This window comes from Passer domesticus, chromosome 9 (genome assembly GCF_036417665.1).
Source record: "Passer domesticus isolate bPasDom1 chromosome 9, bPasDom1.hap1, whole genome shotgun sequence".
In the NCBI taxonomy this organism is placed as follows: domain Eukaryota; kingdom Metazoa; phylum Chordata; class Aves; order Passeriformes; family Passeridae; genus Passer; species Passer domesticus.
In genome coordinates this window covers 32,512,394-32,528,089 of record NC_087482.1, presented here as the reverse complement: position 1 = coordinate 32,528,089, position 15,696 = coordinate 32,512,394, and the positions used below count along the sequence as shown (strand labels likewise).

At 45.3% G+C, this 15,696-nt stretch overlaps 1 protein-coding gene across 2 annotated transcripts in view; it reads right to left on the bottom strand.

The window, feature by feature from the left end:
• USP4 (ubiquitin specific peptidase 4) overlaps positions 1 to 11,861 on the bottom strand; it is a 31,789-nt gene extending 19,928 nt beyond the window's left edge. The window contains exons 1-7 of one of the 2 annotated variants that reach the window (XM_064432520.1): positions 11,704 to 11,861; positions 11,429 to 11,586; positions 11,046 to 11,176; positions 7,499 to 7,625; positions 5,801 to 5,946; positions 5,556 to 5,617; positions 249 to 392 (exon numbers count right to left, since the gene is read on the bottom strand). In XM_064432520.1, coding sequence (XP_064288590.1) covers positions 249 to 392; positions 5,556 to 5,617; positions 5,801 to 5,946; positions 7,499 to 7,625; positions 11,046 to 11,176; positions 11,429 to 11,586; positions 11,704 to 11,810 — 875 coding nt within the window. In that variant the 5' untranslated portion in view covers positions 11,811 to 11,861. The remainder of the gene's footprint in view (positions 1 to 248; positions 393 to 5,555; positions 5,618 to 5,800; positions 5,947 to 7,498; positions 7,626 to 11,045; positions 11,177 to 11,428; positions 11,587 to 11,703) is intronic. The other variant, XM_064432521.1, reaches the window with a different exon arrangement.
• Between the last annotated feature and the right edge of the window lie 3,835 nt (positions 11,862 to 15,696).

Here is a 15,696-nt window from a genome sequence, read left to right as displayed (position 1 = left end):
AGTCTGAGTCACCTCAAAACACAGGCAATGCTCTGGCAGTTAGTAAGCTCTGGAACATGCACTGCTTTTGCAAGTCAGCAAGGAACAGCAGAAGGCAGTGGTTTCAAAAAGCAAAGGGTGATAAACAGGCACACAAGAGTAGTAGAACCCCTCTAGGGCACCACCACACTCCTCTTCTATACAGGCAAGGATGCATGGGATCACTCACATGAAGGGTGACAAAACAAAAAGAACATTCCTGCTCTTACCCCCTGCCCAGGTGGGAGCTGTTCAGTCCATAGGAGTTACTGCTATCACCATTAGTAATGACAGAAGTGGCAGACACTGAGGAATAAGAACTTGCTGATGATTTTGAAGAGGTAGTAAAGTTTCTGCTAGTTGCAGTGCTTGATCTGGGAGAAAGGAAAAAGAAGCAGAAACAGTGCTACTACTTTTTTTATCCCCAGCCCCACCTCCCACAAAACTCCAAGGACTTGCTGAGCTACAGTTAATTACCCCACACAGCATTTACTCCTTTAATGTGTTTGATCACATTTCCAAACAATTGTCTGGAACAGAAACATCAGGGGAAAAGTACCAGAAGTAGGAGCAACAAATATTGCTTAAAGGCAAATCTGGGTCCCAGACAGAAATAAGAAGCAATTCAGTGTGAGTGAGAGGGAAGCAAGCTTTAATTTTATGAGTAAACCACCTTGAAATAAGCAAGCAAACCCCCTCAAATCTTAAGACCAGAGAACACTGTACCTGCATTAAAAAGTGACCAGGACAGGACTTCCCTACCTGAAACTCAGACCATCTATTCAAACACAACATTAATCAGGAAGAAGATAACCAATAAGGCACTAAAATTTATCAGTGTCCTGTCACAGACAGTTCCATTTAAAAAAAAGGCAAAACCACAAGACAGTACTAACTTTGACACTAATTAATTTTTCTATAGTAAGAGTTGACTGGGATTTGGTCTAATCTCTCCATCTCTGCCCAAATAAACACACAAAACCAGGAGTAAAACTGTGCAGGACACCAACAGCCACACAACAGTGTCACTATCCCCAAACCAGAGCAGAGAGCCAGCAGAGGATAGGGCTCTCAAGCTTCAGCTTGTCCATTTATTCTTTTTTATTGCGGCCCTTGTTTTCAAATGATACAAACTAAAAATGCATATTCATAGTTCAGATGGTACTAAAAAAAATGTTCTGGAAAACCTCTGTGGGTAAAAAACTATACAAGAGTGAACAAGCCATAAAGGCCATGACAAGGCAGAACAGCTGGACAGCCTCAATGGTTTGGAAATATAATAGCAGTAAAAAATACAGAAGTAAACAAGTTACAGGAGGAGCTTCCAGATGAAACTGGAAAACCCCAAACACAGTCAAAACCTGAAGCACTAAAATCTACACCAGCCAGCACAACAAAAAAGTATACAGGAAAGTATCCTAGAAAGAATGAGATCTACCAGAATAACTGAGAGAACCTTTTCTGGGACAACACACAACATTCTGTCATTCCATGCTGGAGATGAAACTTCAAGATTACCTGGACACCAAAATAATATCAGTGGGAAAGCAGGAGGTCTAGACTATACAACAATTATCAGACTCATGTTCATATGTGTGGGTTTCAAGGGTCAAGAATAAAACAATTTAGGTAACAATAGCATGTAAATCCATTAAGAACACATTTTAAAAGTGTGAATGAATTATCTAGAAGCAAAGGGGAGAAATCTAGAAAATGCTACACTTGAGAACTAAGCATCTCTCTGCTTGATACATTTGATTTCTCAGAGAGAGAACAGAGAAACTCAGAAAATCATACGAAGAAAATCTACTGGTGAAAAAGGAAAATGAGGACTATCTCCTAAGGGATTTCAAGGTTTCCAACAGAAGCATAGAGACAGTGTTTCATCAAGAGTCACATGGCAACTAAAGAGTTCCAAGTACTTCAACAGCATCCTACACAAACAAGAAAAAAAGGCTAAGAATTACAAAGAAGATAAAAAACAGATCAGAAAGTAAAGGTAAGACATAAGTCACAGAGTGGGGAAAACTCTACCCACAAAGTCACCCAGGATTTTGAGCAAGGTCCAGCTAGAAAACTCGGAAGGTTCATGGAAGCAGCAAAACAACAAGAGAGGTTAAGAGCTTTCCATGTGAGATAAAAAGAACAGAAACCAAATGTATTTGGGAAGAGAAAGAATTCTACATACTCCTACATTTTAGAAATTACTCATCTATGTGTAACTACTGAAGAAAGGATTTCCTAAGGACAGCTGCTTCTCCTCATTTCTCACAAGATGCTCACAAAGGCAGCCACTGATTGCAGGTGAAGGGCACAGAGAGCAGCTAAGAAAAATATTTTTCTCTGAAAGTCTCCCACTTTAAGCCTGGAAAGCCATTATTAATGACCCCACAGCACTGCAGGCTCTCAGGACTGCTTCATTTGCACACAGTGACAACAGTAGACCTGGATGCCAAATATTTATCCCCAATGCTGCAGAAAGGGTTTCTGTGCAGACTGACAGGTCAAAGGCATCTGCCCCCTTTACTGCCATCTATCCCATAGTATGTCACTTCTGCTCCCTCAGAAATAGAGGTCCCAAGACCTTGCTCTGAAGTAAGAGAACAAAGTTATTTCATCTTTGAAATTTGTGACTTGGGACCTTCCAAAATGTTCTGGCCCACTCAGTGTGTTACCACTGAAACCCAACTCCATCTTCACAACACTGAAGCACATTGTCCCCACCTGCAGGTAAAGACAGCTGCTTTGTCCTGTTGCAAAACCTGTCCAAAACCCACACAAATGGCAGGTGAGGAGAAACTGGAGACTTACAGGGCAAAGAGGATAAAATAAATCACTCTGAGTCCATACGGTTGTTATGCAGAAAAAACTCCTAAACTAAACAACTTGAAAAATATTCTAAAATATTTTCAATTGGTTGAAAGGCACACATAAAAAAAGTGTTTCAATTCAGCTGAGGCCACCTTCAGAGCACAGAGTAGAGTCAGTCCTCCTCCTTTACACAACCAGCAATAAAATAGTGATTTTGTGACAAAAAGATTTTGTCAGAGGCAGATTAGCTGGTATTTTGCTCAAGTGACAAAGCAGAGGCGGTAATGGATGCTCATTTAGAAAGTTCTCACACACAAAAGCCTCCATAACTTATGTTACATCCTATGGGGCCCTCTGCAAGCCTGGCATCTGCTGCAAACTCAAGCACTTCAAAGTCAGGGAATAAAGATCTGCACACAAAATATTTAGCCCACTTGCCAAGGGGGTCCTCTGAAATCACACAGTGCCACGAGTAAACAGAAGAGCTGGGAGAGGAAACAGCAGGAAAATTCTAACCAAAGAACCAAAGGTATTTTACTGCTGCATATTGCAAAGGAAGACAGATAGCTACCAAGTAGACACTAAATACAACTTCAGTTTACAAGTACAATACCTGATGGAAAAGGTGTTATTTTTAAAGAACTAACACAACTTCATGTCTTCACTAAGAAAATTATATCCAGGATGAAAAAAAAAAGTGTGCTAGGGCTGAAATGAAATTCTGCTAGTTCAGGACTTTATTTTGGGAGTCTTGTAAGTAACAATTTAAAAGTACTAAATTCCACAGAGTTGTTTATATAATCTCCCTTCAGAAACAAAGTATGCCTCTAATTTTGAAATTCCTAGAATAAGTATAATGGCAGGTGAGGAGAAAAAGTATAATCCATTCCCTCTTCTGAAACTTTGTCTAGAAGTAAAAGCTGTTTCAAACTACAGTAAGAAGAAAATATTTTGTTCTTTAGAGAGCAGCAAACCAACAGCAGTAGCCAAGCATAGGCTGAATATACCACCCAAGGACTGCTGTGGAGTTTAAGAGCATTTTTCCTGTAAAATGTCAGCTAGATTGATGGCTGGGGAAACACAAGGACAGCTGCCAAACCTGTGGAAAAGCTATTTCCTCTGGTAGGGGGCCAGTGCCTCTGACAAGCAGCAAATGGTGCAGAAAAATCCCGAGGACACAGAGCCACTCAGCCCATGGCCACTCTGCACACACCCTCTGTGAGCAGGAAGGAGAGGAACTCCCAGCTTGCCAGAACCTTTTGGCACTTGGGCAGTGATGCAGGTATTCACCATTTCTCTGCCACCAGCAGAGAGCTCTACATTCTGTTTGGCTCATGTCATCAAAACTCTGAATTTGGGGAAAACTCCCTCATAAGCGTTCAGTAATAAACTGGTGCAGCCCAGAAGAAAAAAGCTCCAAATATTAAGTTCTCCATGTATTTTCTGGAGCTGAGAAATAGAACACTGAAGCAAAATTTTGCGTGAGATAGGATGAAGCACAAGACAAAGTACAAAATAACATATAATCCTTGTAACACTTAATACACTTCTTTCAGCTACCATTATCAGCATCAAGTCGATTTCACAAGTTTCGTAAGTAAATATTTTTATTTTTTTCATTAGAAAATAGCAATCGACATACCAATAACCACTTTCATTCATCTATCATGAGAGGTTAAATCAAAGCCTTTACATATCAGAGTAGGTTCTGACAAAGGACTGCTCTGAGGCCTGAGAATGCTACACAGCTCCTTTTCAGCTTTGCTTCATGTGGAAACAAAAGGTTATGACCTGGTCTTGCACAGCTGCCTCTCCCATACTGACTTCAAGTGACATGACACTCCTACAGAAAGTTCACTGTAGTAGGTATGATCTCTCAAAGTACCATTTCAGAACAGGTTTCACTGACCTCTCAGTGACCTCTCAACTCTTTAAATTTAACGCTAGTTTATCTTGATCTCAAGTAAGATCATTTGGCATCAAGCTCTGTAAGTGAACTATACCGTACAGAAAAACATTTTCTTTATCAAGTTGGATGGCCCCTGGAATGGTACCAACTAGGCATCAGAGAGGGAAAGTCATCAAATTTTACTTTCTGTAGCAGGACTTGATATAAGCAGTTCCTTATCACTGCAAGCAACTTCCATTCTACACCATTCACTCCATACACATAGTATTTCACCAAGCCCTGCAATTACCCATCTCCTCTCTAATCAGACAGCTCAGAGGGAATCTGTCACGTTTACAGGCTTCTGTAATTGTCTTTTGCTGGTCAGCTATTTCTATAGCTTTTTAAGGGGGAACTACCAGAACTCTGAGCAGTCACTACTGGCAGGTTTGGGAATACACTCCAAGATCCTTTCTGTTCTACAACAGCAAAGGACAGATTATTTGCTTCACTGTGCAGTGTGCACAGGTAGCTTTTAAAGCACACTAGCTCAACACAAATAGCACTTTTGCCTCCTAAGCACTATAGAAACCCTAAGCTATTTAATCCTTATACAACCTGTTTGAAACAGGCTTTAAAACACACTCTTGCTAAGAAACCAGCAGCAGAACCACTGAAAAATATTTATATTTGAGATTTTCTCTCCTTGAAAATAACCAAAACAAGGCAAGCCACAACAGCCAGTGATAACCAGGCTTTCACAGAGAACATGTGGTCACTAAAGCCTAGCAAACAAGCTGCACAAAATAACAGAAACCTTTAGAACATGCTTGCTTACTTTGCCAGGCAATGCTGTCCAGGCCACGTGCCATCTTCATTTTTCACTTCTATTAAAACAACCTGAAAGAGAGTGCAGGTAATAAAGGTAACTGCAAGTCTGTTACACATTTTGCAAAAGCATTAGCAAATCCCACTGTCAATGTTTGCTCAAAGTACATAAAAGCAAGTGGAAAAAAAATACACATCAGCAAAAGCACTACATTAAACAAAAAAAAAAAAAAGAGAAAAAGTTATGGCCCTTACCTGACCCTGATAGAGCCCTGCATCTTGCACTGTGCTATCCATCTTGCTGAGCTGCTCATAAGTGTTACTCATATACCTGTTCCATAGCCTGGTTTCCTTCTCAGCTGGGATATTGAAGAGTTTTCTCATTTCTTTCTCAATGGTAGCTGTTCAGGAGAAAGTAAAAACAACAAAATCCCTAAAACATGAGTGCTTTTGGAAAAACACCAAGACATTCATCCAGCAGGAGGTACACCACTTATCCTTCAAGATTCTTCAAGAAGAAAACATATCATGGAAGTTATAATTGCTCATATAGTTTGTAAGTCTGAAAAAATTAACAACTTCTGTTTTCAGTCATGTATTTGACTGTCAAACCCTCAAACCAACAACATGCAGAACACTGAGAACTTTCTGCCCTAAGGCCAACTTCTCTTCATCTGAAAATACAGGTTCAAGTTTTCAGTTTCCACTGTCAAGCTGTCCATAAAGAGCTGTGCTGGTTTTGCATGGCCTGCTCTTTGGTAGTGGGGGAGGCCACAGAGGTGGCTCCTGTGGGAAGCTGCTGGAAGCTTCCACCATGTCCAGCAGAGCCAGTCCCTGATGGCTCTGAAGATAGACATGCTGCTGGCCAAGGCTGGGCCAGTTAGAGAGGGTGGTAACATCTGTGATGACATGTTTAAGAAGAAAATCAAAATAAACTGTGCACAGTTGTTTCCTAGTCAGAGAAGTGGAGGAGGTGAGAACATGTAAGGGAAACAACACAGAGACACCAAGGTCAGTGGTACTGGAGGGGGAGGAGGTGCTGCAGGTGCCAGAGCCAAGATTCCTCTGCAGGCCATGGGGAGACCATGGTGAAGCAGCTGAGCCCCTGCAGCCCCTGGGGATCCATCCACAGCCCCAGGGGATCCACGGGGGATGCAGAGATCCACCTGCCATGCCTGGAGGTGCCTGTGATCCAGCAGAAGCCCCAGTGGAGAGAGGGCCCTGCTTCAGGCTGGAGCAGCCTGTCCTTGGAGGACTGCACCCCGTGGGAAGAGAGACTCACAGTGCAGCAATTTGGAAGGACTGTGTGCCCATGGGTGGGACTCACATTGCAGCAGTTGTGGGAGGAATGCTGCTCATGAGAGTGGACCCACACCAGAGAATTTCACAGGCAACTGTCTCCCATGGGAGGGACCCCATGGCCTCACAGGGGAAGGGTTCCTCTCCTGGAGCAGCAGAAGAAAACCCCAGATTATAAACTGACCTAACCTCCATGCACTGTTGGTAGGAAGGAGGGAGGGGCTGGGAGAAGAAAAGGTGTTTTTAAGGGCTTATTTTTACTTCTCATTATCCTCCTGTGATTCTGTTAGTAATAAACTCACTTTATACCTCTAAGTTGAGCCTGTTTTGCCCTTGCAGTGTTTTTTCCCAGTCCTTTTCTCAACTCATTAACCCTTCATTAATTTTCTTCTCTCCTCTGCCCAGCTGTGACAGGGGAGGGTGAGTGAGCAGTTTTTGAGGGTGCCTGGCATTTGGCCAGTGTCATACCACAACAGATGCTTTTTTCAGTTTAGTAACGTAGATACAGGACAGCTGATATTCAGCATTTTTACATGTGAAAAATATAGCAATGAGAGAGAGAAAAATCAGATTTGCTCCAGTCTGGAGGTTCAGGAGGGCAGAGATTATCTCCTGAGAGAGCCTCAGAGCTTCATCTATCAGAGAACCACTCACCAACAGTATCTGCCTTGCTGAAGTGGCAGCTGATGACATTGTCGGGATCGCTGCTCTCGCACAGCTTCAGCTCCAGGAGATAAACCTCCACCTTGTAGTGCTTCACAAACAGCCCGTACTCCACCACCTGCACACAGGGAACAAGCAACACCAAGCTGCAGAACTGAGCACTCCTCTGCAGCACACAGGTCTAAACACTGAGAGCCTTTTGGAGTACTGAGAGTCAAGCCATAAACTGAACACTGATTTGCTCCTAGATTCAGTCACCAGCTTGTCTGGGGGGTTTTGTTTGGTTTTTAAAACAGGAAATCCCAGTGCAAAGTTCCAGAGGTCCATCATCACAGCCGAACTGACCACTAACCACCATGAAAAATACTTGATAACACAAAGCATTCTAGAAGAGAATTACCTTTTGCCTCTAGTCTTTGGTTAAGTTTTATAAAAGAATTAAACCAGGCTGGAACACTGGAGCAAAATCTCTTCTACCAGAAGACAGCAAACCAAAGCATTAATTTTTCTGCATGGTACACAGAACCTGCCTCATTACTCTCTCCTAGCAAGAACGCAAAAGTACCTCTGAAGTTGTTTTGATGACACTGCTTTATTTCAGAGTACTTTTCAAATCAATTTTGCATTTGAGAGAATATTTCAATAGGTACATTTACTCATGCCACTAGCTTCCAGCATATTTTTAAAAATATCTTCCATAAAACTGGACAACATTCTTCACCTAGAGATCATAAAACACATTATGCCAGGAAGAAAAGCACATTTCACAGGCCAGTTACGAGACAACTGCAATGTAACAGGAAGAGTAAGAAAAAAGAAAACCCCACACCTCAATTCTCTCCAGAGTGCTTGGCAGCTACAAAGCCTCTGAAACTGAGACCATATTTCATTGAAAAAGCTGGTATAATTTTAAGAGTAACAGTGAGAGGCATTTGGACAATGCCCTTAATTTGTTTTAACTTTCAGTGAGACCTGAATTGGTCAGGAGTTGGACCAGATGATTAAGTCCCTTCCAACTAAAATATTCCATTCTATTCATGAGACACCAGACTTGGTATGATCTACACCTAACACATTACAGAAAAAAACTACCCAGCTTTGGAAAGAAACAAAGAATTAAGACCTAGACATATAGTGACAATTCCACTAAATTATGCTTCCATCTTCTGAGGATTGTTGCTTTTAGAAAGTTGTATTAGATATGCAAGGTGCTTTAAGGGTAAATAATTAACAGACACATTTGGAAAGATCTTCAGTACTTTGCTGTTACAACAGAAAGTAAAGCCTCCTGTTTAAACAGCTTCTTGACAGGCAGAGCAGACTTCTTTTTAAGAAAGAAAAGAAGCCAAGCCAAAAGTTTTCCATTTATTTTTCAGAATAAATGTCACTAAATGTGACTTCCCGTTCTCCAGTATTCTGTAGTTAGAAACAAATAAGAGACATATTCAGAAATGAAAAGAACTCTTTCCAAGAAGTTCCTGATCAGATCATTGTGTCCATTAGGATGGAGGAATGGAGTCTCTAATCACCTGCAGATGTCTTTTAAACTGCATCTGACCAGCTTCCTTGTTCTCTGCCAAAGCACAGCTCATTTCATGCCACTGGACAGCAATCTCAGCACAACTCAGCTGCTGAGGAAGCACATTAATAAACCTTCCCACAGGACTCTATAGATGACTGCCCAGAAATATGGTTTGAGACAACCAAAAGAAACCTGAACCACAAATAAATCTAGTCTAATCCTCCTGTACTTGGCTCTGATCATCAAACAGAGAGATGGAAGAAATATCTTTTAAAACCATAAAGATGTCTGAAAATTGCTTCCCAGATCCTACTTTTATGGATATTTCCATGTATGAATTACAGTTGATCCATCTTTAGGAAAGTCTTAAGGCACTCAGGACCACAAGTTTAAGTGCTTGACTTTTAATGCTGTCTGGGGAGTGCTGTAACCAGATCCTGCCCACATCCTACTCAGGTGCAGCAGTGCAGCTTCTGTGTCTCACTGACCCACTGGATTTTTGTAAGATGCTGTTACATCCCACAAACCTACTACTCTGCTATATTTCAGCATCTTCTTAAATATAAAAACCCCCTTCAGTTACCAGGTTAACAACAGAGACTGACAGTTTCATAGCAATTCCAAACTTGAAAAGTTTACTCTTAACTAGACCCAGAATAACCTGGCATGTTCAGGTCTGCAAACCAGCACAAGCTCTGAGCTCTACCCCCTTGGTTATGGCACCACTGAAAGCAGCACCAGATACCACAGCAGAAGAAGGCCCATGCAGTTAAGCCCAAGTGTTTCCCCAACAGCTCCCAAATCTCTTGTCAACTTTCAAATTTTCAGAAAAGGGAGTGTGCAATGACATGCCAGGTTTGTGACAGCAATCAGCCAGCTCACCAAGGAAAGCTGCCTCACTTGGAGAGGCACTGATCACTAAGAGTACCAGTTCTCCCTCTCAGCACAGACCTGCAATCCCTCAAGATGTTACATGTTTCTCAAAAGCCACATCTCCTTCACATGCTGTAATTATTTTCTCCTCTCCTACTTCTTGCTTCCATGGGAGTTCTCCCTACTCAGCTGAGGGAACCTGAGGTAACCAGGTGATCCTGGGTTAACTCACCAGTCCTGAAGACATCAGAATTTCTTACTAGGTGCAATTTCCAGCCCACACTGAATGAAAACATTCCAGCACTTCCTGATCTTACTTCCCCTCTGGTGCCACACTTTGCTAGGTCTTGCACACCTTGAAGTAACCCTTACTTACAACATAGTGCTGCTTAAACATAAGTGGTGTTAATTCCACACATGATATCACCACTCTGTGTAGTGATTAGTTTTTTAATGAGCCCCACAGACCAGCATTGCTCAATTTTGTCAGTACAATTGGCTAAAACCAAAATAAAAACAAAAAACCTTTTACCTATACACATTCAAAAAAAAAAAACAAACCAACCAACCAAAAAACCCAAATAAAACAAACACTTGCCAACTTCACCTTCCAGATCAGATTATGTATTCAGAATGCATACCTGACTGCATTTGTCAACCAAAAGTACGACTTACAGAACAAAACCACATATCCATCTCTTTTTAAAGATTTCAGAATCATACAACTTTGGAAGAGAAAACAAGAATGAGCTTAGACTCCAGAAAAATACTCTAATCCATCTGTACTAAAAGACTCATTCTGTCCTGGAAGATAAACTAGTTTAACCAACAACTTACACTTGTCCACAAAGCAATATAAAAGCACTGTACTAGTCCAAAGAATCATAACCTGAACAAAATTCAGGGTTCTTGCCCCAAATAAACCATCAACTCAGAACCCCTGAACATTCAGGCATTTTGGCTGAAATACAGGCAAGTTGTTCCTTCAGACAAGGCAAAAAGACATCACGTTATTATCTCCAAAGAGCTGCTGAGAACCCTGTCTTAGCTAGCTAACATCTGGCAAAATAAACCGTTTAAGTTTGATGGAGATGAAAAACTGAAACCAGGAGGGGGAGGAGAAGTTGATTCAGCCGTACTTACTTTCCTCACAATAGGCTGCTGCCCGTCTATACAGCCGTACCACGCTACTAGTTTGTTCCAGGCTTCGGTGGGCACCAGCACGTAATCCAGCTCATCAATGAGGTGCTCTTTCAAACTCTGCGTTTGCGGATCTAAAAGGGAGACAGACGGCAGAGAGCAGGGCATCAAACAGCACCTTTTATTCTCATTCTCCAGCCCCAGCAGGAACTGCCAGGACTCCAAGGAACAGCAGCGCAGGCAGGGAGGCAGAGCCCGGCCGGTTCCCTCGCGCACAGGGCGGTGCGGCCGCGCGCCCTGGGCAGCGCTCGGGCCGAAAGCGAAAGCAGCGCGGGGAAGTTCCCCGGCCGAGCCCGAGCCGCGGCCCCGCCGCCCGCGGCACTCACCGCCGAACAGGCCCGAGTTGTCGATGGGCCCCGGGAACAGGCCCGCGTTGTCGACGGGGCCCGGGAACAGGTTGGGATCGCCGGCGCCGAACATGTCCCAGCTGTCGAAGCCCACATACTTCTTCCACTGCTTGAACCACCGGCTCTCCACCAGGTACCTGCAACACACGGCACCGCCCGGCGCGGCCCCTCAGCGGCGGCGCGGCCCGGCCCGCAGGCCCCGCCGCCCGCAGGGGAGGGGGACGGCCAGGGAGGGGAGGCGCGGGCGTGCTCACCAGGACTCGCCGGGCCGGAGGGCCGTGGCGAGGAGCGGGCCCAGCTCGGCCCGCTGCTCCGCCGGGTCCGGCCGGGCCCGTTCCCCGCCGGCCGCGGCCGCCGCCATGTCCGTGCGCGAGACCCGGCGCGGGCGGAGGTCGGAGCGCGCGCGGGCGGGCACGCGCTGGGCGAGTGGGAGGGACCCGCCCCGCCCGCGCGCGCGCTCCGTGACGGGGTGGGCGGGGCCGCGCGCGCGATGGCGGCGGTCGCCATCTTGCGGCGGCGCCGTGAGGGCGGTTGGGGCGTGGGGCGTGTGAGCGCCGCTGTGGGGGCTGCGGGGGGAGCAGGAGTGCTCCCCCCCCGCGGGGATGGACCTCGTCCCCGAGGGAGCTTCGGGGTGGAGAGGCCTCCCGGGCCAGCCTCTTTGAGTCCTTGATAAAAACACTTCTGCGAACACTGTGCTCCCTTCCGCCTTTGCAGCAGCACCAGCTCAGCCTTCCCCAAAGCCGCCCAGGGTGGCTGCTGCCAGCCCGCTGCTCTGACAGCGGGTACTTACCCAGACACCGGGTACTTACTTCACTTTCTCAGCAAGAATCTCATCCCTGAATTATGGCTCAGTGAAGATCGGACCCAACCTGAAACCTTTAGTTCTTCATAAATATTTTATTTTTCTCTCTGTGGCAAAACTGGTGGCAGAACCATTTGGTTGGACTGTGGTTTCAGTTTTAGACGCTCCATTTTCTCACGTGGAGCACACTGCTGAGGGCGTTGGACTTCAGATTGTTGGGGGAATAAACGGGAGAACGGGTGTGCGTGACCGACTGGGGAGAGCTCCGGAGCTTGGGCACTGTCTCAGGAGAGTCAGGCACTGATCCCTCCAGCAGCATATCCTGTCCTTGAGAAGGAGGGCTCTTGGGAAGAATTCAAAAAAATCTGCCTTAAACGGATGTACCAAAGAAATCCCTTTGCCTTATGCGAAAAAGGCAGGGGTGATGTGGGCGTGCTGTGACTGCCTGTGCCAGGAGCGTTGTGGCAGCACCGTGGCAGGTGGGCTCTGCCAGCCTGGCACTGCTGCAGCAACCAGGGAAACGCGATAAAAGCCTTTTATCTTCCCGACAGCAGGGCAAGTCCATTCAGTTAACACTGAAAGAACCATTTTCTCCTTCCAGTAAGAGTCGAGTGTTGTTGCTTCAGTTTTTCTCAGAGGGCAGGGCCCCTTCGGGCTCTAACACACCCTATTATGGCAAGGCTGGGTGTGTTTTTAAAATGAGTCAGCTATTCTGAGATAGCGCTTGTGGCTGACCTCACTCTGCTAATGAATTACTGACTCCTCATAGAAAGTGTGGTAAACAATTAAATGGTTTAATTCAGGCCTTTCTGATTCAGTGCAAGAAAATTACATTGTTGCAGTTTCACTGTAGACAGAGGTGTCTGTGTTCTCCTGGCTCCTCAAGCACTTTCCTTTCAGCCATGGACTCGTGCCCTGATCTCCAGCTCATCCCGATGGGTGTGCAAGTGGCACTGACAGCAGCAAAGCCCCCTCAGTACCACAGGACTGGAGGCAGGTGTTCCCAGCCTGCCTTAAAATGGCAATGATCAAACACAGAAAGCTGCCAAGGAGAAAGGGAATTTAAATAGCTGAAAGAACCTTGAAAAGGCTGAGTAAGAAAAGTCTCAGACTCAGGCTGATGGCACTTCTGTTGAGTAGACACTTCTGAACACCACATCTCATCAGCCAGGATTTCAGCAGATAGCCCAGGGTTTGATGGGCAGAACACCAGGGAATCTGGGAGAGGGAGAAAGGGCCAGGAAGGATAATTTTTCTTGGAACTAGTTAAGACTCCTGACAACTTCAAATCTTTGAACTTGTTTAAGTATTTAAGAAGTTGGCAGCAACTATCAGCAGTTAAAGGGGGGAAGAATCACTGGGAGGGGGGACAAGTAGGGGACAAACTTTCTAGGAAGGAGAGAATATTTGATACTTTGATGCGCAGAAGAATGGAAAAGCAGGAACACTAACAGAGGGATTAAGTGTTTGCAATTAAAGCGTAGTGTAGGAGTGACAGACAGGAGATGTTGAAGGGACAACATCCTCAAGCCACAGAAGCAGCCAATTGTGCTAAAGTAGTATTTATTTTAAGGTTGCCCTCTGAGTCAGTCTGTTTCTCTCTGGAATTACCGAAATAGAATTGGGCTGATTTATAATCCCTGAGGAATTGCCTGAGATTCTTCATGCCTCCCCTCAGCACAGAGCTGCTGCCTGTGGTGAAATGTTCACCTCCTCTCATCACAGCACCAGCCAAGGTTTGGGTGTGAGATCTGTGTGGGGACCATGCTCCACTGTCCCTGTCAGCACCAGGGAGCTCCAGCCAGTGCTCTCTGTGCTGCAGCCACTGGACCCCAGAGCCAGCTGCTCCAGGGAATGCTGAAATGAGACTGGGAGTAACGAGGCTGGGCAGCTTTCAGCCACGCTGCAGAGTTCCTGCTCCAGTGTGCCTACACTGGGTTTCTTCATTTTCCTGCTGGCATGGCTCATTTTTGTCCTGGAATCGGGTCACTGTGCTGCTGCTGGCACAGCTGGAGGTGTTACTTTGTGTTTCTGCTAGCCCAGCCCCAGCAGTGAGAAGGTAAAGGAATCCCCACGCACAGAATAAGCACAGTGCAAGGTGCTTTTCTGACCGGGGGCTCGGGGAGAGACCTTTTTTGGCATGATGGAGCTGCAGCAGGTGTTGGGCTCTGCTCCCTGTAGCTGTGGGCCTTGGCCAGAGCCAGAGGCTGGGTAGGAACAGAGGAGGCCCCACTCAAACACTCGAGTTTGGTGACTCAGGAATGAGGAAGTGCCACAGCTCACATTGAGAAAGATTTTCAGTGCCCTAGGTTTCTGCTGCTCATGATCCCCTGTACTCTCCACCTATTTCAACACCCTGCATTAATGAGGGAAGTAGAACTAACTGGAAAAATAATCCCCTACACCATGCATCATCTGCTGGAAAGCTTCAGTAGCTGCTGAAAACATCCTGTTTTTTTCTGTGAAGCTGTTCTGGGATTTAAGAAATCCCCCGGTGAGGATTGTGCAATCTGTGTTCAAAGCTCGATGACTCAGGGGTAGCAGCAAGCAGGGTGGTGCTGGGGAAGGTTTACCCAGTCTCTCCTCAACCTTGAGGGATCCTTGGATGTAAATACAGTAACAAAGCAACTGTGAATTTGTGAAGTGAAAAGCCACAAACAAGAAAAAAGAAACCCTACCAAACCCTCAAATCCTGAGTGTTTTTATTATGAAAACAGTGCATGAATGCTTGAAAGTGTTATGCCTTCCCTTGGAGAGCCCAAGTTTTTAGTCTGGGTTAGGATTTCTCAGTCCCACACCAACTTTATATGCAGTGCTACAAGGCCTTGTCAGGAGTGGCTTGCAATGAAAATGTGCTCACAGAGCAATTGAAGGAGTGAAAATTTTCCTGTAGGAGTTGAGCTACTGGGCAGAAGGATGGCAGGTGAAATTTGGCACAGACTCATGAGTTCCCATGGGAAACCAATCATAATTCCAGTCATTTAGCAGCAGCCTATAAAACCAGGATTGCTGAGCAGGGCCAATATGTCAGAAGTATTACTGAATCACAGAATCATTAAGATTAGGAAAGACCTCCAAGATCATTGGGTACAATTGTAGCACCTTCTCATTAAGTACTTCTCAGTTCCGTGGTTGGCAGGAGTCAAAAAACTGTTACGGAAGAAGTGAAAAGAAAATATTTCCTGGCAGATCTGCACTTGGGAGTGTCATATACAATTCCTGTGCTCAAAGGGAAACACCGACACTCTGAGGCAAGGCACAGTTCCCATGGGCCAAGTGGCTGAATGGGGTGGTATTGCACTGGGAACATGAACAAACTGGTTTGTCACATGATTCCCTGCATGGTGAGGTGCTGGGGATGCACAAAGGGGCTTCGGGTCTCATGGAGGACTGGGCAAGCGTGTGAGGATCTGTGTTGGGCCACCACTGATGCAAAATGGGGTAG